At 41.4% G+C, this 19,699-nt stretch overlaps 1 protein-coding gene across 1 annotated transcript in view; it reads right to left on the reverse strand.

The window, feature by feature from the left end:
* Positions 1 to 3,139: 3,139 nt before the first annotated feature.
* LOC133024921 (1-phosphatidylinositol 4,5-bisphosphate phosphodiesterase beta-4-like) overlaps positions 3,140 to 19,699 on the reverse strand; it is a 66,087-nt gene continuing 49,527 nt past the window's right edge. Inside the window, exons 15-40 of the mRNA XM_061092087.1 lie at positions 19,597 to 19,690; positions 19,345 to 19,424; positions 19,130 to 19,214; positions 18,935 to 19,025; positions 18,746 to 18,841; positions 18,296 to 18,429; positions 17,084 to 17,179; positions 16,844 to 16,988; positions 16,474 to 16,558; positions 15,786 to 15,910; positions 14,644 to 14,695; positions 13,887 to 13,989; positions 13,397 to 13,561; positions 11,710 to 11,914; positions 10,553 to 10,641; positions 10,207 to 10,363; positions 10,068 to 10,117; positions 9,705 to 9,770; positions 8,747 to 8,862; positions 8,335 to 8,410; positions 8,049 to 8,224; positions 7,770 to 7,871; positions 7,581 to 7,638; positions 7,053 to 7,139; positions 6,392 to 6,428; positions 3,140 to 5,717 (exon numbers count right to left, since the gene is read on the reverse strand). Of these exons, the coding sequence (XP_060948070.1) occupies positions 5,641 to 5,717; positions 6,392 to 6,428; positions 7,053 to 7,139; positions 7,581 to 7,638; positions 7,770 to 7,871; positions 8,049 to 8,224; positions 8,335 to 8,410; positions 8,747 to 8,862; positions 9,705 to 9,770; positions 10,068 to 10,117; positions 10,207 to 10,363; positions 10,553 to 10,641; positions 11,710 to 11,914; positions 13,397 to 13,561; positions 13,887 to 13,989; positions 14,644 to 14,695; positions 15,786 to 15,910; positions 16,474 to 16,558; positions 16,844 to 16,988; positions 17,084 to 17,179; positions 18,296 to 18,429; positions 18,746 to 18,841; positions 18,935 to 19,025; positions 19,130 to 19,214; positions 19,345 to 19,424; positions 19,597 to 19,690 (2,647 nt within the window). The 3' untranslated portion in view covers positions 3,140 to 5,640. The remainder of the gene's footprint in view (positions 5,718 to 6,391; positions 6,429 to 7,052; positions 7,140 to 7,580; positions 7,639 to 7,769; positions 7,872 to 8,048; positions 8,225 to 8,334; positions 8,411 to 8,746; positions 8,863 to 9,704; positions 9,771 to 10,067; positions 10,118 to 10,206; positions 10,364 to 10,552; positions 10,642 to 11,709; positions 11,915 to 13,396; positions 13,562 to 13,886; positions 13,990 to 14,643; positions 14,696 to 15,785; positions 15,911 to 16,473; positions 16,559 to 16,843; positions 16,989 to 17,083; positions 17,180 to 18,295; positions 18,430 to 18,745; positions 18,842 to 18,934; positions 19,026 to 19,129; positions 19,215 to 19,344; positions 19,425 to 19,596; positions 19,691 to 19,699) is intronic.

The raw sequence follows: 19,699 nt of genomic DNA on the forward strand, positions 1-19,699 counted from the left end.
GGCGTAAGAGCTTATTGCTCAGCACCGAGAAGGTCGTTGTTGAAGTGGCCGGTGCGATCAAATGAGGAGGTTCAGTTTTTCCCTGAGACGCTTCGCGCCTCCTGACTGTTGTGGATTTACGCAAAGGCACCAGTGCGCGCTCCGGGGGTGTGGGGCTGAGGATACTGGTTGGCAAACTGCATCTTTTCTCATAATAGCTGTCATGAAACCTGCGCACACGGAAGTCGAATGCTTTCGATGTTTCTGTTCCTGGTTCACTCTCAGTTTTGTTGGCAACAATTGGAGTCAGTAAGATTCCCAGCGCAGAGGGCGTACTGGGTTTTGGCGTGTGCCTGTTGGGCCGTGGTGAGAACAAAATAGATTTTTGAGCCTGACCACTCTGAATAAGAGGGGGGAGGTGATAATCAGAGGTGGTTTTAAGATGATTGGAGTTTGGAAATGGGTGGCAAGTCCGCGGAAGTGGTTTAGGTGTTAATACTGCTGAGAAGTCCAGCTCTTGTGGAGATGAAGAGGAGCCGCCATTCTCTCTCTCATACTCTTCTATAGAGTCCATCGATTGTAACCTACTCTGCTTCATCAGAGGTCTGGACTGCCATGTGTCGTTTTGAGCCGGAAAGAAATCTACTCGATCACACGTTTGGAGGACTTCAAGTTTGTTCTCCAAAGGTTTCCTCTCAAACTTCTCGTCGCCACATCTCAGACTGAGTCGTGGCTGTACGTTTCCCTTCTTGGAGTTGTTGGTAAGCGCATGGATGCACTCTGTGTGGCCGAGAAACTTTGCCACTTCCACAGCAGAGTTGCCAACTTTGTTTTTTCTGTCTATCTGGAGCCCCAGCCTCTTAAAAGCTCTCACCAGAAACTCAACAACGTGGGAGTGATCTGCCACCGCGGCGTACATCAGGGCGGTGTTTCCCCAGCAGTCCACTATCTCCGGATCTGCGTTGTTGCGCACCAGGATCTTCGCCGCGTCCAGGAAGCCTCTCTCGCAGGCGTGACTGAGCGCAGTGCGTCCGTCCCCGTCCTGACAGTTCACACTGGCTCCTCTCTGCAGCAGCAGCTCCGCGAACTTACAGCTCGTATGTGCATCAGGAAGCAGGACGGAGGAGATGAGGGGCGTCTGTGCGCCCTCTGTTCTGGAGTCCACGATTTCTCCATCCATCGCGTCCAGGACAAACCGGGCCAGGTGGACTTTATCCTTAGACATCGCCTCCAGGAGGATCCTGGTGCCCGTCTGCCCCTCACACCCACCAGGAGCCTTCAGCATGATTCTGAGTTTGACTTAAAAAGAGAGAAATGTCATCTTTCTATGATGTGGAGCAGTTTCGGAAATCTGTCCCCCCAACCAGTGCTGACAAAACAAACCCACCACCCTGTTATATAGAGCCGGGGGAAGCCAAGGTGTTGCCTGGCAACTCAGACCTAATTAGTAATGTAATTACTGCGCTTTGTTCGTCTTTCTCATGTTAATACTTCACCTATAATGACAACAAAGAGCGTCAGGGCTGGAGCCGCCTGCATGTGTTCAGGAGTGGATCTGTGTTATGAACCGTCCCGCACTTGTTGAAAGTGATTAGTCAGCAGTGATAATTGTTTGTCAATAAGGACGTGGGTGGTGTGTGTGCACGCCATGCACTCCTGCAGTTAAAAGTACATCTGGAACCTATACTCTAAGATATAGTCTGATTTAAAAACAAATTCAGGTTGAAACTGAGGAGACAAACAATATCTGTTGTTGGAATTAGATTCATGTTTTGAGTCAAAGAACGATTTTATTAGAGTTTGTGGTGCTGCTTCAGAACAAAACATGACAAGCTCCTTATTCTGAATGTTCCTGCCATCATAAAATATCACCTTTTAAGTAATTTTAGTTTGTTTCCCCATTTACATTATGGACGTCTTAGACTAGGTTCTAATTTAGCATCATATTGTGCAATATTACTTCCATATAATATAATCATTATTCCCTTTAGTTATAGTTTATTGTCTGACGTAAATCATTTTATTACTACTCTCATTTCTATTTGGCACTGGTTCAACATTAACTTCACATACGCCTTATATTTGAATTTTCACTTGTAATACGGTGTATATATATTTATTTTGGGGCGGCTCGAGCTCAGGAGGTTGAGTGGAAGGTCTGCAGTTCGATCCCAGTTTCCCCCATTCTGCGTGCCTAAGTGTCCTTGGGCAAGATGCTGAACCCCAAATTTCCCGTAACGGCTGTGCTGCTGTAGTGTGTGATTTGCGAAATTGCTGCTAATAGATAGTGTATGAATGTGTGTGTGGGTAAATGGAAAAAACTGTACATTAAAGTGCTTTGAGTGGTCATCAGGTCTAAGAAAAGCTTTATATAAATCAAGACCAGGCTGGCACAAGAGTTTCCTTCAGGATTAATAATGTTGAATGTCACTCAGAAGAAAGCTGACCTCCACCAAGGCCCAACAACCCCTTTATGAAACCACTTAAGGTTTAAAATTAAAGCATTTAAATCCGCAACAAGATGCAGATTTTGTATTTGGATTTACACCAAATTCCCCAAAAAAGTTCCTGGATCCACCTCCTGATTTATATAAAATATAATTGGTTTTCCCTGGGCCACGACATTTCCTGGAAACCTGAGTAGTTTTTGTGCAATCCTGCTAATGAACATACAAAAAAAAACTTAGATGAAAACCTCCTTACTTGGCAGAGGTAACCAAATAACCCACAATTGCAAGAAAACACAAAATGAACCACATGGTTATGTCCCATTTTACACCTGGATTTATTGGTACACATACTATAAAACAGTATTAAAGGAGCTGGATAACAACAGTATTTTCATTGCTATAAGTTCAACAATACAATATAAATACAAAAACGCGCACAGAATGGTTTGTTGACAAGCTACAGTTCAAATAGAAAACAAAGAGGAGATACAGTAGAATCTGAGGAACTCAAACTCGGTGATGTTGCTCTGCAAAAATAATCTGCTTTTTGACAAACTAGAGCCAAAGGTTACATGTAATCACACAACATAAAACATTCAACTAGTGCAAAAAAGCCTCTAAAAACAATCTTAAAACTACACATTATATTTAATATATATAATATATATATTCATTTATTTATATATATTTTCATATAAATAACCCCTTAATTTGGCATTTTATCATTCATAAAATAATTTAAACGTCCTAACAGACACTGAGTGGCACATTTGAAAGAGATGGAATAAGATTTTAAAAGCACTTTTTACTCGTTTATCTCTGCACTAGATATGTGGTGAGAGTTTTATACTGTGTCGTGTGGTGCATTAAGGGCAGACTGGAAAAAACAAAACGAGAAAAAAAACCAAGTGATTGAAAAATGTCCCCCAAACATCCCACAGCGCGCCAACTCTGTCCGGAGCCCTTAAATGACAGAACATAACTGGTCAAAAAGTAAATTATAACTACACACATTCCAGTATATACAAGAACATCCCATCTACCCTTGAAGTGAATTACAGCAGAATGAAACAGCAGAAAAGAAAATCTTTAAAAAGGCCAAAATACCTCAAGGTGCTTTTATCCTCATGTTTTTCCTTTTTTCATATCAATATCACGACTCGCTTAGTCATTGTGATTGGTCTTTGTTTGTGTTTGCCATTGCAGTGTAATTACCTGATTGTATGTGCACTAAAGTACAGTACCCACAGAATAACTTTATGTTTCCACATCTCTCCCTCTGCAGTTGCTTTTTCTCAGCAGCAACACTCTTCTGCAGAGCCACTAAACTTTTATTTGAGTGGGAACCATTTTGGGAGTGTAAATCCCCAGTGTGGATTGTGTAGCAGCCATGTCTCAGGCTTTGTTACAGATCTGTTATAATTACTGCGTCTGATCTGCCCTGACCGAAGGCGAGCAGGGATACGACGAGGATTACCAGCGGAGGTTTATAAGGTGCAGTCAAGAAGCTATTAAGGGAGCACTTCACTTTAACTATGGCTTTATGAGAGGGAAACTGACAGGATGAGATGTCGTCAGCTTCAATTGGCCAAAGTTCGTGTCTGATGTTGAGAGGCCAGTCAATTAAAGACGAGCATTAAAGCAGAATTAATTTGCTGCCGTATGGATTCATTTAGATATGAGTGTATCACAGCGTTGACTTAATTTTGAGTGCAAAACCCGTTAATGCAAGGTCTTACTTAAACAAGGGCTTAATAATAAATGTCTAGTTGATTTTATCATCATCATGCCATTAGTGTTGTACCTACTAATCAGTAGTGGAATGTAACAAATACCTTTAATTCATCACAATAGTTAAGTACACTTTCACGTGTTTGTACTAGACTGACTTAGATTTACTCGGTAAGTACTTACTATTATTCAAGTACATTTAACATGGTTCTTCTTACTTGAGCACATTTGTCCATTTATTTAAACTTAAGTAACTTCCTCCACCACTGCTACTATTGACATTGTCCTATTTTGGAATCATTACATTTAAGGCGAACAAAGTCCCAACCTTTGGTTACTATAACAGTAATACTCCTATCTATACCAGTACTGGAAATTCCTCGTGTTCGTACACTTTAAACTTTGAGGGAATCTTTTTTTTTGTGTGCATAGTATACAGGATTTTAGACACATTCTTGGAGCATAGAATGTTGCATTAAAGGGTTTTGCAGCTTTATGAAATTGAGCATGGGCAATTCAAAAATATATATAATGGACTTTGTCATTTGTGAGGCCATGTGAAGTACAGCTGTTACACCATCGATTGTGCTTGTGATGAAAACTGCAAAAAACTAGCCATAATCACCCAAGTGATTTTATATATAGATATTCCTTGTGATCCCTTTGTAGTCTTCTGACTCAACAATGTATAATAAGTCTGCTGTGACATTGGCAAACAACAAAAAGTCAATAATACATTTTCCGTGATGTCAAACATCTTGCATTGTAGGATTGAGTTGACAGAGGTTTTGCTTCTCCTTCATACAGTGATTTCTTTTAAAAAATACATTCTTACTGAAATACAGAAAACTAGTAGTTCTAGTACTGCTACATTTTCCACATTGTTATGATGGCCTATTACATACAAAGTGCTCAGGACAGGACTGGTGTGTAGCATACAGTGTATTTCACAAAGTTTATTTATTTGTGCTGTAATGACAACTCTTATACATATTCTTCTCCCCTCATCCGTTTCTGGAGCAGTTAAAAGTGTACTGATTTAAAAAAAGCTAAAACACAAAAAAAAGGAATGGATGCTCACTTCATCCGACCCGTGAGGGAATGGGTTTGTGTGGCTGTAGATTGCAGAGAACAGTGTAAGATTTAAAAAAAACCTAAAGAAGAAACACAATGGAGGAGGGGATGCGTCTGACTCTGTCGCTTCAGCTCTGAAGTAACTTTTCCTCAAGTGGTTGAACCCCCGTCAACCAGTGATAAGCACCAATGGCTCAGTGTTATAAAATTAGTGGGTTGGGAGAGGTGGTGGAGGTCAGAGACTACAAGTGAAAAAAAGAGGTGGAGAGAACTACTGCCTGTGTGTTGTGAGCATGACAGAACAGTACAGAGACGGTGATGCAGGCAGGGTTTTTGTCTCTGGGTTGTAAGAGGGCTGTCAGCGGCGGAGTGTTTCTGCACCTGCGTGTGTGCGTGTGTTTGTGTCTCAGTCGCTCACACCACCGTGGCAGGCCTGCGGTCCATCTCCTCCTCCAGCTTCACCATCTGCTGCATGTCCTTGGCCTTTTGAGGGGACAAAAAAAACATAAAAACATAGACTGAAAATAAAAAAAAAAACCTCTATGCAAATGATCCACTTGTCTTTTGTTGACCTGAAGTTGTGAGCTCTGAATGTAAATCAGTAAGAGACGTGTCTGATTCTACCTCTGCAATAATCCCTTCTGTTGGCTGCCTATAACAGTAATGTTACAGGTAATATTAACCACAAGCTTAGTGATAGTGTCGTGTAATGGTCTGCACTGAGACACTGTCACATTATATGAAAGCAAACGATTATGAGCTGGAGTGAAAGCACAGGGGAGCAGGTTGGGAGCAGGCTGTTTTTGCTTAGTAATAGCTGGTGAGTCATGGTGATGAATGACTCAAGCTGCTAGTTTGGCTGTGCAGACACATTGAGAGCTGCAGACGAGAGAGGAGGAAATGGGATTTTTCACAATACAAAGGATAATGAAGCATGTTTGAAGAAAAAAGAGATCTGTTATTTTCTATTTCCCTGCTGTGTTCGGTGGTGACCATCATTTCATTTTAAATAGGCTCAGCAGAAACAGAGGTGACGAATACATGACTGACATGATTCAGAGGTAGATGGAGAAGAGAAACGTGACTGATAAGTGATGCACTGACAGAGAGGTGGTATCACAGGTAGAGTTGAGTGAGATGGAGAGATAGATGCCTACCTTGAACCTGTTTGTGTTCATGGTGTGATTTCAAAAGCTGTGCCAGAAGAAGCAAATCATATTGAAATAATGAATATGTGAATACAGGTAAACATGTTCAGGTCATGGAGTGTGACTGATAGTAAAAAATTGCAAGATGGAAACATGAGACCTTGACAATTGACATACAAAGGGAAATACATTTCTAAGTGTTTGTAGTATTTAATGAGGAGGGATATGATCCTGAGGACACTAGCATCAGCACAAAGAAATGATACTAGAATAAGAAAGGTTTTATTCTTTGATATGCACTGGGTGTTTATTCTTTGGGACCATCGTTTTTGTTTGTCTTTAGGATCTGTTAACATAGTTCTGAAGCTAGCTTTCTTGAACACATCCTGCAAAGCTTATTACAGTTTGCATCATAAATTCAACAAACTATTGTCTTTATCTATGGACGAAATGTGAGAGCTGCAGTATTCCTCAGCCATGACATTTATAGTTAAAAAGCCAGTGATGCATGAAGATGTTCTGGTTTGGGCAGGAAGTCGCTCTAATAAATGTTGTGTTACACATCTCAATTAAAGTTGGATGGCAGGACTTTTCTCTTCAGTCTCTTTCCTCTCAAATCTACAGTGAACGATTGTCTGCACAGCTCATGCTCTCTTGTTCAGTGTTGTACCTGCTCGTTGAACTTCTCAAGTTTCTCCGACTGTTCTCTCTGGTTTTTCTCTAGCGACTCCAGCTCCTTCTGGTGCTTCATAGCCAGCTGCAGAAACCGGGATAAAGGCAATAAAGTATGACCATTTGGTTGCTGTTTAAACCCACACATACTAAATAGATAAAGCAACTTTTAAAAAGAAACGTTCAAAGTTTCAAGCTGACTAAAAGTCAATAAGGGTGTAATGATTCTGAAAGTGAAACAAACTGCTCCAGGTGCAACCTGTTGAACTCACTGTACTTTGCTGACACACACACTTTTCATAATCAACTCTAAAACGTATAGATTTCATGCACGTGAGGAAAAAATTGATTTGGGTTTTAGACATTGGGAGATAGGTAACTTTTTTTTCTCAAGTGAATGCAATATGCCTCTATTCACACAAATCATGCAAAATTATTATTCAATGTAATGCATTACCAGTGCAGTGACCCCACGTACACGTATCTTTTAACTAAATACTCAAAATGAACAGTGTAAACAACCCACCCTCTTCCTCTCATCCAGGAACTTCTTGGTGTTGCTGCTGTTTAACTCTCGCACTCTCCTAAGGAACAGAAAGTGGAAATGTGTTGCATGTGTCATGCAATAATCATCACGTCATAACCACAGCAAACCTCTTATAAAATTACCTCATGATAACCGATAGTTACAGTTTACTGTGCGTGTGTGACCCACCTCTCTCTCTCTGCCTTGTTTTTGATGGTCTTGTCCTGGCTGATGGCTTTACTGTTTTCCATGGACATCTTAGCCTGGTTGGCCCGCATCTCTTTGCTTTGCCTTAAATTGGGAAATAATCCACATTTACTTGAAGGAAACTTGATAACAACAACTGTAATACTAACTAGCTGCAGCAAAGCAAAGGTTTCAGTTTATCATAGAAATACAGGGTCTCTGGGCCTGATCACCTGTAGTGACCGGGTGTTTCTGCGTGTGTCTGTGTATGAGGCCTCTCACCGCTCATGGATGAGTTTGAGCTGCACGGTCTGCTGCTCCTGGACCGTGGTCAGGAGTTTCTTGAGGTGTTCACACTGTTGTGTGACGTGGCTGTCCTTCATCTCCTGCTCCTCGCTGCTGTGACTGCTGCTCAGATCTGACCACTCTTTAGTGTGCTGTGCTGTGATGTTCTTCACCTACACAGACCACATGTACGCAGCAGTTAGTAATCCACAGCTAAATAATAATATCTATGTGTAAAAACATGATGGTTTGGGGAAAGGACAGGAAGCCAGTGCAGTCTCACCTTGGCTTTATGATCAGTGACAAGTGTTTGGATCTTATCTTCTGTCTCCTTCTTCAGCTCTTGGCAGTTGTTTTCCCTGTAAGGAAAGAACATAAATTAAAAGACAATAAAGTTAAATTTAGTATCCTAATATATCTCAAGAGAAGAACTAGTCAGATAGTTCAGGTTTAATGAGACTTTTATTATTGATCACAAACTATATGGCCAAAAGCTTACATACAAGTTGAGTCCTGTACAATTTTACATCAACTACTGTTGAGTTGTAGACATATTTTAAACACAGTTCACTGAGGACGGACACAAACATTAGCCGGTCCAGCGTGTATCCCTGGACATATAAAGTATACATGGCAAACCTGGTCAGCTCTGAGCCATAATGTCAATACGAATTTTCTTTTGTTTCACTACTTACCCACGTTTCTTGATGGCTTTCTCCAGCAGTTTCTCCAGGTTTGTCTTTTCCTTATCATTCAGAGAGACCAACTTTTCCATCTGACTGCAGTGGGCTTTCTGCATTATATTTTGATCCTGTTGAAAAGAGAAGACATGAACCACTTAAGTATTTATTTCATCACCAAGAAAGGTTATCTTTTCTTCTGCCTTTTGATATTTAGCAGGATTTCACAAAAACTACCACACCTACCTACCGCTGGATTATCACATTACTAGGTGGAAGGTTGTGGTTTGGGTCAGGGAGGAACTTATTACATTTTGGTGCACATCTGGATGGCATTTTTTGACATTTTCACAGTTTTCCCAGGGAATAATTCATGGATGTTGATGAAATAAGGCTGGCACAATTAGAGAACTGATATCTTTGAGATGAGATTGATTAAATGTAAAGGGACTGTTGGACTTTGGCGAAGGTACGTTCTCTACTATGTGCTATTCTAGTTTATGCTGTGGAGGTGCACTCTTAACTTGTGTGCTCCTCCTTCATAAGGAGATATGCAATAAAAAGCTTAACAGATTCTGAAATCATAAGATGTATGTTGTAAAATTGAATAAGGAGGCAGCAGTCCTCTTTATTCAGTCAGCAGATGGGTCTGGACTCTGGATAATATCATTATACATGTTACACAACAGGACTTAATCCTGTGATAATGAATGAGCCTCCGTGAATGAGCTGACACCCACTCTGGTCGCTATGGTGAGCTCTGGTCAAAAGGAAAGCAACTTTAGCAAGTCTAATTTCAAATAAAACATAAATTATGTGGCTGTTTGTTCGAGCTAACACAGGGATGAAGCCACGGTCCGTAGAAGATGAAAGGTGGAGGCGGCCTGTTGGCTCTGTCTCTCTGTGCATCAATAACTGACCAGAACAAGCAGAAGCCACTTATCAACAGGTCTGCTTTCAATCTAATACCCACCTTAACGTGTTTCTTCTTTAAAGTGCTCAGCTCCTTCTGTTGCTTTTTAATCAGTTTAAGGTACGTCTGCAGTGGGAGACAAACATTTAGTTATGTTGTGTAAATCATGTAGAGAAGAGCTTTTGAACATAACACACTGGGCCAATATAATGGCTTGGTACAGGCCTTTTCTGGTAGCATGTTTACAGAACAGTAATTTAGTACAAAAGGGTAAATATATAAAATAGATTTACCAGGAGGAGAACATTTATTGTTACTTGCATATTAAATACAACTACATTTTTGATAAATATTACTTTTATTACTCCTTTCACATTTAATGCATCTCCACAGAGTAGGTGAGGTAGAAGTGTGGAAACCAACCTTCATTTGTTTTAAGTCATCAATGTTGATATTAGGCACCAGTGTATTATCTGTAACAGGAGAAAAGAGAGTTTGAACTCTGTCTACATACTGTACATCTGTATATGTTGAATATGCATGTTTCTAAATCAGCATCTACCCTTCTTGCTTTCTGCTGAGTTATTCTGGGCGCTGTTGGAGGACTGGCCCATGTCTGAGCTGGTCTGCGGTGTCACACTGGTCTTCACCGTGTCTCCTTTACCCTTTCCCTTCTTGTCGTTCTTGGAGCTGCCACTGGGAACGTCTGCTATGTCGTTCTACAAGAGGGAAGGGAAGAATTTAAGTGGAAAGCTCATGATGATTTCATTGAGAGTGCTGTTCACAGAGTAAAACACAGTCGGAGCATTTTTTCTGATCAGAGTGAGGACCTGTTTTTCCTACCAGTTAACCCAGACTGAAGCTTACGGTGTGTGTTTGTGTGTTGTTTTGTGTGTTGTCGTGTGTACCGTGTCAATCCCCAGTGCTTTCATCTGGTCAGCTCTCTTCTCTGCTATGGTCAAAAACTTCTTTGGGTCTGATAGAGCATCCACAATTGCTTAAACACACAAAACGATTAGTTAGAATAGTTTAGGGAAAAGAGTTTATTTAATAAACTGACCACAAAATACCTTTTATATTTCAAGCTTATCCAAAGTAAGTAACATATTTCAAGAAAGTAAATGAACCTGAAAGAGACCATTTAAAAGAGACATGTTGGAAGTGGTTAAAGCGAGCAGCAGTATACAAAATGTGTTTGATTTTATCTCTTTCCTGCACACAGAGATGCACAGTATCACAAAATCTATCCCTCTCTTCATGAGCAACGGCTGCATTATTATATTGAGGAAGTATACTGTCAGGACTGGATTAGATCTTACTTGTTTAACACTGCATCTTAAGGAAAGGATTTTATTTTTCTACTACACTGCTGCACGGGTAGAGAAGTGATTCTGGAAGCAGATCTCACAGAAGAAAGCTAATGGTTACAGTAATGGCTCCTCAGCACAAACCCCTTGGCTTTATTTAACGACAACTCAATTGCCCCGCTCATTTGTATGCTTCGGTCTTACTGCAGATCCACTGTCATCATCATTTGGATCCTCATGTCGTTAACGCTGTATATTCAAACCAACCCGATGCAAAGAGTAAGTGAGCGGATGAGAGAGAGAGAGAGAGAGAGAGCTGCACTGCTTTTCTTTTCTCTCTCCTCCCTACAGAAGCTACTTTCCTATCATCCATGAATAAAGACTATTCCTGATTCAAGAAAACAAAGTATGTCAGATTGAAACAAACCTGGAATCCCTGTTTCAACACCCTCAACTTTTTTTTAAATGTACAGACCCAATGCCTTTAAATTCAAGGATCCAACATGAGAAATAATCTTTATAATAATAATAACTAGCAGGTTTTACATAAGCTCACAGACAACAGTGTTACAGTGATGACAAACTACATGCAGACAGCATATATCTTATTTACTAACTTTAAGATATGTATTATATTTGCACAGAATATAAAAAAAATTAAGGACTCTTAGTAACCCATGTCTATTTGCAAAAACTTTCTAAGACTTTCTTTCCCCCTCAAATTCCCAAACTTGTGTGTTGGTTCCTGTTCGCCTCACCTCCGAATCCGTCGGGCACGTAGGTCTTTAGGATGATTTGGCAGAAGATGGTCGGCAACGACAGGGGCTTGTTGCCCTCGTTCCTCAGAGAGATGTGGCGGTAGCCGGCCTGCAGGCCATCCAGAGGCAGGATGCGCTGGCCAATCAGCTTGTTGTTGTCGTCGTAAACGGCGATGCGCAGTACCGCCAGATCCGGTAAGATCACCTAGGAGTGGTAGATGCAAGGAAAAAGAAAGGGGGTGGGAGGGAAAAGCAACTGGAATTATAATGGAATTATAATAATATAATGAACAACAAGATTAGGTAAAGACCGTGGGCATTAGTTGACGTTAGAGGACGGTCCCTGCATAATTCTTTCTGGTGTGTATACGGTTAAGCAACTAAATCTTGCAGTCATTGCAATAAAACAGCATCATTAAAGGCGAAGGTCAAGGATAAAACTGCAGGGGACAGTATCAGGGGACAGTCACTGTGAGATACAGAGAAACTGCATGATAGCAGAGCAACACACAGCATATCTGCACTGAAAAGACCATCTCCACTGCTACTACGTACCCAGGGATTGGAGTCTATCTCGTAGAACACGTGTGTGTGCGTATGCAACTTGTTTCTGTGGATGAGCTTGTGTGCGTACACCCTTGGAGGCAAAAAAAGAGGAAGCGAGAGTCTTAACTGGCCTTGTGTGTGGAGATAAGTGAGCGGCTAGAAGAGGATGATTAATACCTAGACGGAGGGGAAGGTAAGAGATAAGGCCGAAGAATACTCACTGGAGATGAATGGGTGGAAGCACCGCTTGTGTGTACGCTTACACAAATGTAGCCTTGCAGATGTGCTGTGTGTGTAAACGCTGGTGTGTATTGTTTGCTTGAGTCATCTTGACAGCAGTGTGTATGTATACGCATTCAAAGGTGTGGCAGGAATTCAGGTCTGTGTGTGTGTGTGTGGATGCGAGAAACAAGTCTTTGCCAGCAGCTTTGCCTGTGATCCCCCCGTTCGATAGCTCCGTGTGTGTGTGTGTGTGTGTGTGTGTGTGTGTGTGTGTGTGTGTGTGTGTGTGTGTGTGTGTGTGTGTGTGTGTGTGTGTGTGTGTGTGTGTGTGTGTGTGTGCAGAGCAGCACTGCGGCAGGCTGTGATTGATGGTGTGTGTTAGGAAGCTGGAGTCACAGTCATGGCTGAGAGACTCCTCATTCTGCTGAGAGCAGCACTATTCAGCGAGTGGACGCACGCACACACACACACATTTATGCTCTCTACATCTCCCATCTCCTCCTCCACCTCTAATTATTTCTTTCTGTTCATTTCTGTTGTTCCTCCCTCTGTGCTGTCCCTAGCTGTTTCTTCTGCGAGCTACAACACAGGCAAACATACAGCAGGGGCCAAAAGTCCAAGACCAGTTTCCTATTCAAGGAAAGTGCTTTTAAACTTTTGGATCCCAGTGTTGTTTGCACTTCCTTTGCTCTTTTGGTTTTATACTTTTGCTAATGACCCCAATTATTGTTTTTCATCCAAGATATTCCAAAGTCACTCTTTTCTAAATAATTGGGAGAAATTCTCGAATTTGCATTGTTGTGCATCATCTCTTGTACTCTTGCTTACTCCTGCCTCGTTATTGCCCATTTCCCCCAACCCGGGTCACTGGCTTCCTCTTCCTCCTACTGTTCTAATAGTACAGGTGATGTCTCTCTACCTTTCTGAAGACGAAGGGCTCCTCGTTGTAGGCGGGGTTCAGCCCATTGTTCATCACCATGCGTGTGCGAAACTCTTTCCTGATGGTGTCTGTCGGCAGCCCGTACATGTCCACTTCAACATACGTGCCAATCTTCTTGTCGGACAGGAACTGACCAGAGAATACCTGAGAGGAAGATATTGATACTTTTCATGTGTTTGATTTCATAGGAATCATATTTGATATGTAATGATTCACTGTGATGGTACAATGGGTATGATCGATAATCAAGCGCCATCTGAATTTTTGAAATATTCTAAATTATACAACCAGTATTGTAACTATAATAGTATTTATATTTTTCTGTAATAACTAACTGGCTCATGGAATGATGCACAACAGACGAAGTGAGATAACAAGGCCTTGTATAAAAATGATAGTAAAAGTACTTTAATGATTGAGTTCTATGTTAAAATGCTGTAATTTATCTTTCTTTACAGGTTTTACTGACCTGTACACTGCAGGTTGCAGCGATGACACCATCCACTGGTGTCTCTGAGAAGGGATCAAACATCCTGTCTGACCGCCGCATGAAGTCAGGCTTCAGGAGGTACCTGACACACACACACACACACACACACACACACACACACACACACACACACACACACACACACACACACACACACACACACACACACACACACACACACACACACACACACACAGTAGATAAATGGAGAAAAATGCACACAGTAGAGATCTAATAGATCAAATAGGGGAACACTGACATTCTGATGTAAATTACAGTCTTCATAATAGAATAGTTTCTATTATTACTATACATTTTTAGCTTCAATAGTGTTCTTTAATGACACAGTTGGACTAAGGCTTTGTGTGTGGGATTTTTTGTGTTAACCAGGGGCCCATCAGAAAGACATTAGTAATGATGGGTGTCTGCAAAAGCCCTGATCTCCCCACATATGAGATTTACAGCATTAGCAGTTAAATCTCTCCCTCAGGGATAGTATTAGAGGCAAGGGACGACGACAGCAATGGAGGGAGGAAGAGATAGATGACTGCAGAGAGCCTCGGAGGCGAGTGAAGAGGAGCCTGCTTCTCTAAAACACTCATTAGCTCTCAGGGGTAGACAGTAGCTACGGTCGCTGCTGGCAACCCCTAATGAGATGTGACAAGCTTTAATTGATGAGTTTCAGAGAAGGGAGGGATGGGAATGAGCTCAGGATAGGAGTGAGAAGCTTTCTCACCCGCAGGAGCCGTTGTATTCGTACTTTCCCTGGTTCAACTGCATGGCCAGGTCTGAGAGAGAGATCAGAGACATGAGAGGATGAGTGGAGTTCAGGAACTGAGATATCCTTTAAAATCCCAAACAATTAACAACACATTTAGTTTGCATTCATTTCTGAGGAGCTATCTCTTAGCTGAAAGAGAGAGAAGCATTTTACATTTCCCCTGACATCTGTTTTTTCCCCTCTAACCATTTATACCTCCATCACAGACGCTTCAGCTCTTGTGACCCCAGCTCCCTTGTGAGAAACCCTGACGCTCCACCCCTCCCTCCTTCCCATGTTGCACATGCTCTGCTCCGAGCGAGCCATATGGTCTGAGCCCTGTTGCCTCTGGCCGTGGGACAGCAGCTGTTTTACAACAGGCATCCCTCACTGTGTAGGTGTGTATGTGGCTGTGACAGTTATGATGATGTGTTTAGAGTCTTATTGAAAAGCAGATGAACTGGTTGAGTATGAGATGAATCCACTCAGGTTCATGGATGCCTAACCTGATGCTGCAAAATAACAGGCAATAGATTTCTCTCACATTCTGAGCCAAATGCACCAGCAATTTTGTTTCTAGTTTTAGACTGACATAGAAATTGATGTGTACAGTTTTCATAACAACCATGTTTTGATACCCAAATAAAGCTAAAATTCTGATGCCTTTTACTAGTTTATGTGTAAAATATAAAAGTTTAAACAACACAAATGAGCAGTAAGAAAAGCTTCCAGTGTAACCTGAACGCCTTGGCCTATAGAGACAGAGCTGTCAACAGGTTGGTGAGGAAAGTTAGCTTTTTGGTAATTTGGGTGAAGTGAACCAAGAGAATCAAAGCTGGCTTTTCAATTTAAAAATGTTCTTGGTATGCGTATATTTTGGGATGTGTGCATTTGTAAGGAGGTTGGGTCGTGTGGCTTGTTGATTCTTGGCTCCATGTTATTCTGGACTACACGTGTATAATTGAAGAAGCTCATGATGTGTGAACGTGAGGTCAGAAGTTCACTGAATGCTGCGCCTTCTTACATCAAAAGCTTGGCCGCATGTATGCAATCCTGAACGTGGAGTGCTTCTCTGGGTGTGTGTGATGTCAGGGGACCCATGTTGCGTGTTGTGGTACCTGGGGTCTGGAAGTTCAGTGAGACCATCTGGCAGCCTGCGTTCCAGAAGATCTGAGGCATGTAATTACTGGAGTCCACCCGGCCCCCTTTGGGGTAGATACGGCTCATCTGACGCTTGTTGTAGCTGCGCTGGCGTTAAGGGAATTCATTTTTTTTCCAAAGGAAAGAGACCATGTGTGTTACAGCACGTGTGTGTGTGTGTGCATGCATCAAACAGACTGCAGGACTATTTTTAGTGTGAACAGATTGGGTCATGTGGTCCCATTGGGGAGAGAGGGAGGCAAGTGAGGGTCAGGCCGAGTGACACAGTCCAAAGGCACACGGGCCTCCAGAGGCCTTCAGTTCTCTTCCAGCAGCAGAGTGGAAACAAATATGGCTGAAAAGATCAGCACTGACCCAACATCCAGATCTCATATAGGTGACCTTATTAAGATATAACTTAACTGACTATCACAAAGATGTGGAAGTGAATGTGCTCAGTGAACAAGAGGGGAAAGCTTCTTGTTAAATTTATAGTTAAGCAGTATAGATGTCTCTCACACCCGGGAGATTTTCTGATACAATGGTATTTAAACATGTACTATAATATATAATATATATAATATAATTCTGGTCACTCTGAAAGATGCTTTTCTGTTTTCCAGATAAATGCAGCTGACATTATTTTCTCAACAGTCCAAAGGATACTTGACAAACTCGATGGCGTTGGTCTTCAGGTAACCCAGGCCGACAGACTCGTTGAAAGATGACATGTTATGATGGATGTTTCTTTCTGAGAGACAGAGAAATTGAGAGATCAGCAGCGAGTTAAGCTGGATTTGTTTGGCATTAATATTTTATAAGTAGAGTGGTGAAAACCTGCAAAGACAAAGAACTATATTACAGTAGTAATCTCTGACTTCAGTATTCTTTTGTTTATCCAGACCAAGATATAATAAAAGTTCATGAATCCGGCTATCAGGTCAGCCCTTAATAATTGTACTAATTCATATCATGTAATTATAAATCATCTGGTTATAGTAGAGGCAAATGATACAAGGAGGAAGTGGAAGCTCACCCTCTGCCACATCGAAACTCTGGAACTTGACCGGCTGTGCGTAGTTGACCATGGCTGAGAGATATGGGTGGATGTTGGTGGTGGCTCCTACATACTTGTACTGAGCGATAAGAGCCTCTTCAGAGTCTTCTGGTTCTTCTGCAACCTGCACAGGACAGGTTCACAAACACACACATCGGGGGTTAGACACAAGTAGTGATGAGTGTGTGGGAGAACGAGTGGAGGCAGATGTGTCCTCGCCTTCTTGTTGTTGTCTTGGTCGGACGCTTCAGAGATGTCTGTGGCGTCTGTTGCTTCTGTGGCTTCTGACATCTCCGTCACTTCATCATCGGCTCCCTGCAAACAACACACACATAAAAAAGGTTTGTCTCACTGCACCTCACAAGGCTACAGCCAAACCGGGATTAGGATGAGCCACACGGCAAATCAGACCAGTTCACAGCTCATCTGCATATAGTTCTATGTAACCTATTGTTTTTAGTTGATGATTCATGCTTTATTGTGGGGAAGGGGCCTATGACCATGTGAGATTTTAACTGAGGCAAACCTGACATCCATTTGTGCTTCTATATATGTTTGAATAGACAGTGTGTAATTCTTTTTTTTTTAAATATTTTTATTAGGAGGTATGGCACAGTAGAACAGGAATCAATGTCAAATTTACATTGGGTATCACAAAATCTCAGTACGACAATTAACAATATATAGAGATATTGACACCATAAAAACACTGTGCATCGCGATGGATTAAGAGTAAGATATACAGTCTTCCTCCTAGGATGTTTTTCTTATTTCATGCGAACAATAAATTACACAACTCAATGAAAATAATAATGATAGATAACTGAAAATTCTATTAAGTAATAATTAAGTATTAAAGCTGCACAGTATAAATAAATTAAAATAAAAAATAACATAAAAAAAATAAAAAAATTTAAAAGTAAAAAAAAAAGAATAAGTAAATGAATAAATAAAAAGGAAGAAGAAGGGGGGGGGGGGTCCGTCAATCAGGGGGCAGGGGCTGGAGAGAATGGAAGAATGTAAGAAAGGAGAGCCACTTATTATACAATTTGTTAGAGCTACCTTTCACTGAATATCTGATCTTTTCCAGCTTAGAAAAGACATGGTGTCGTTGAGCCACTGAGTACTAGAGGGAGCTTTAGTCGACTTCCAGTGGTTCTCCAGGTTCTTCTTGCCAGTAAGGAAGTAAAAGCTAAAATGTCTAATTGAGTAGAGGTAAAGACAGTGTGTAATTCTAATGTTTTCTTGTTGCACTGGTCACATCAGAGTGGAAGGATTTTGGCCAAAGAGTTGCAGCCACTCCTTCTTTCCCATTGAGCTCCATCAACAACTAGGTCCTAAAGTCAAATCTAGATCTTATTGTTCAGTGTCTCCTGTGAGTAAAAGACGTTGTAACCATGGTGATGTCAGTAAATCAAAGCGCTGACTCACCTTCTTAATACTGTTGATGCGTTCCTCCGGTTTCTTCGTGTTGACAGCGTTACCCTGGGGGACACTGTTTGCTACTTTCTCACTCGTTGCCTCCGAATTCAAAGTCAAATCTTTATCCTCAGCATCTTTTTCTCCTGCACACAAACAAATAAATTAATATTAGAGCAAATCTCTCCAATTATATCTCCATTACGTGATGCATTCAGCCGTGATACTAAACACTACTTTAAAGTGCAGTGTATTGTAGTGTATTTATGCAGCTTTTTGAAATGTTTGCACAAATGTTTATTAAATCTAATTAAAACCTATTTAAATAGTGTTAGCCAATTATTGTAATTCTCTAAATGTCTTTATCACTGCCTCTTCTATACTTTACTACTACAGCTGTGTGAAAAACTCACACTCACAGCCACACACACACTGTGCTACATAGTGTGATTAACAACTGACCGTTCTCTGTTTCTTCTTCATTCTCCTCTCCCATGATGATGGCTGGGGTGTTGGTCTCTCCGGCCTCCATGTGTTTCTTGAAGGCCTCCAGCTGCTCTGTATTCCAAATGAAGACACATGTTACAAAACAAGATGACATACAGGTCATGAACTGATCCAATTAGTCACTGGGACGACTTGTGTACGCACTCTGTTCCACTTCAGGTTTCAAGCGCTTGTTTTTGATGAGGATTTTACGTTTGAGCTCGTTCGGAGAGGGCAAGGGGCGCCCAGCTTCAATCTGTCAAAGACAACACAGTCATATATTAAAATATATTTCATCGTCATCATCCTTAAATAATCCATCATCATAAAATTACTATTCATCGAGATGAGGGTATTCACCGGATAGTTCTCCACAGGCAGTTTGAGGAGGAAGTCGCCAAAGATCTCATCACAATATTTGGCCATCTTGTACTGCTGTGGTTTACTGATCACACACACACACACACAGAATGAATTGTGTCCATGTACTGTATAATGTATGATGCACTATTGCAAATAATCACACAAGCAAAATAATACAGTAACACTTGCTTATGAGTGAATTGTACATATACCAGCAATGATTTTCAAAGGACAAAATAACTGGGTTATCCGAAGTGACAAATGCAGTATCTTTGATCGCTTGGATAACATCCTGTTGAAAGAAGAGGAGGAAGAGAAAAAAAGAAGGGCATTAGGAAGGAAGAAGCCATGATTAACGCACAACCATGCTTTCAACACTAGGGGGCAGGCACACATAAAGAGAAACTCTTGAAGATGTTGCAGGAAATGGCTCAGCAGGTTCTGTACTGTGGGGTTGTGTTCACCTTAAACAAGATGTCTGTGCACATGGCCTTTCCATGAGTGATGATTGGCTCCTGGTCCTCTCCTTTCCCATCCCAGCAGTCCAGCTCTACACACCTGACATCA

Source organism: Limanda limanda, chromosome 18 (genome assembly GCF_963576545.1).
Source record: "Limanda limanda chromosome 18, fLimLim1.1, whole genome shotgun sequence".
Taxonomy (NCBI): domain Eukaryota; kingdom Metazoa; phylum Chordata; class Actinopteri; order Pleuronectiformes; family Pleuronectidae; genus Limanda; species Limanda limanda.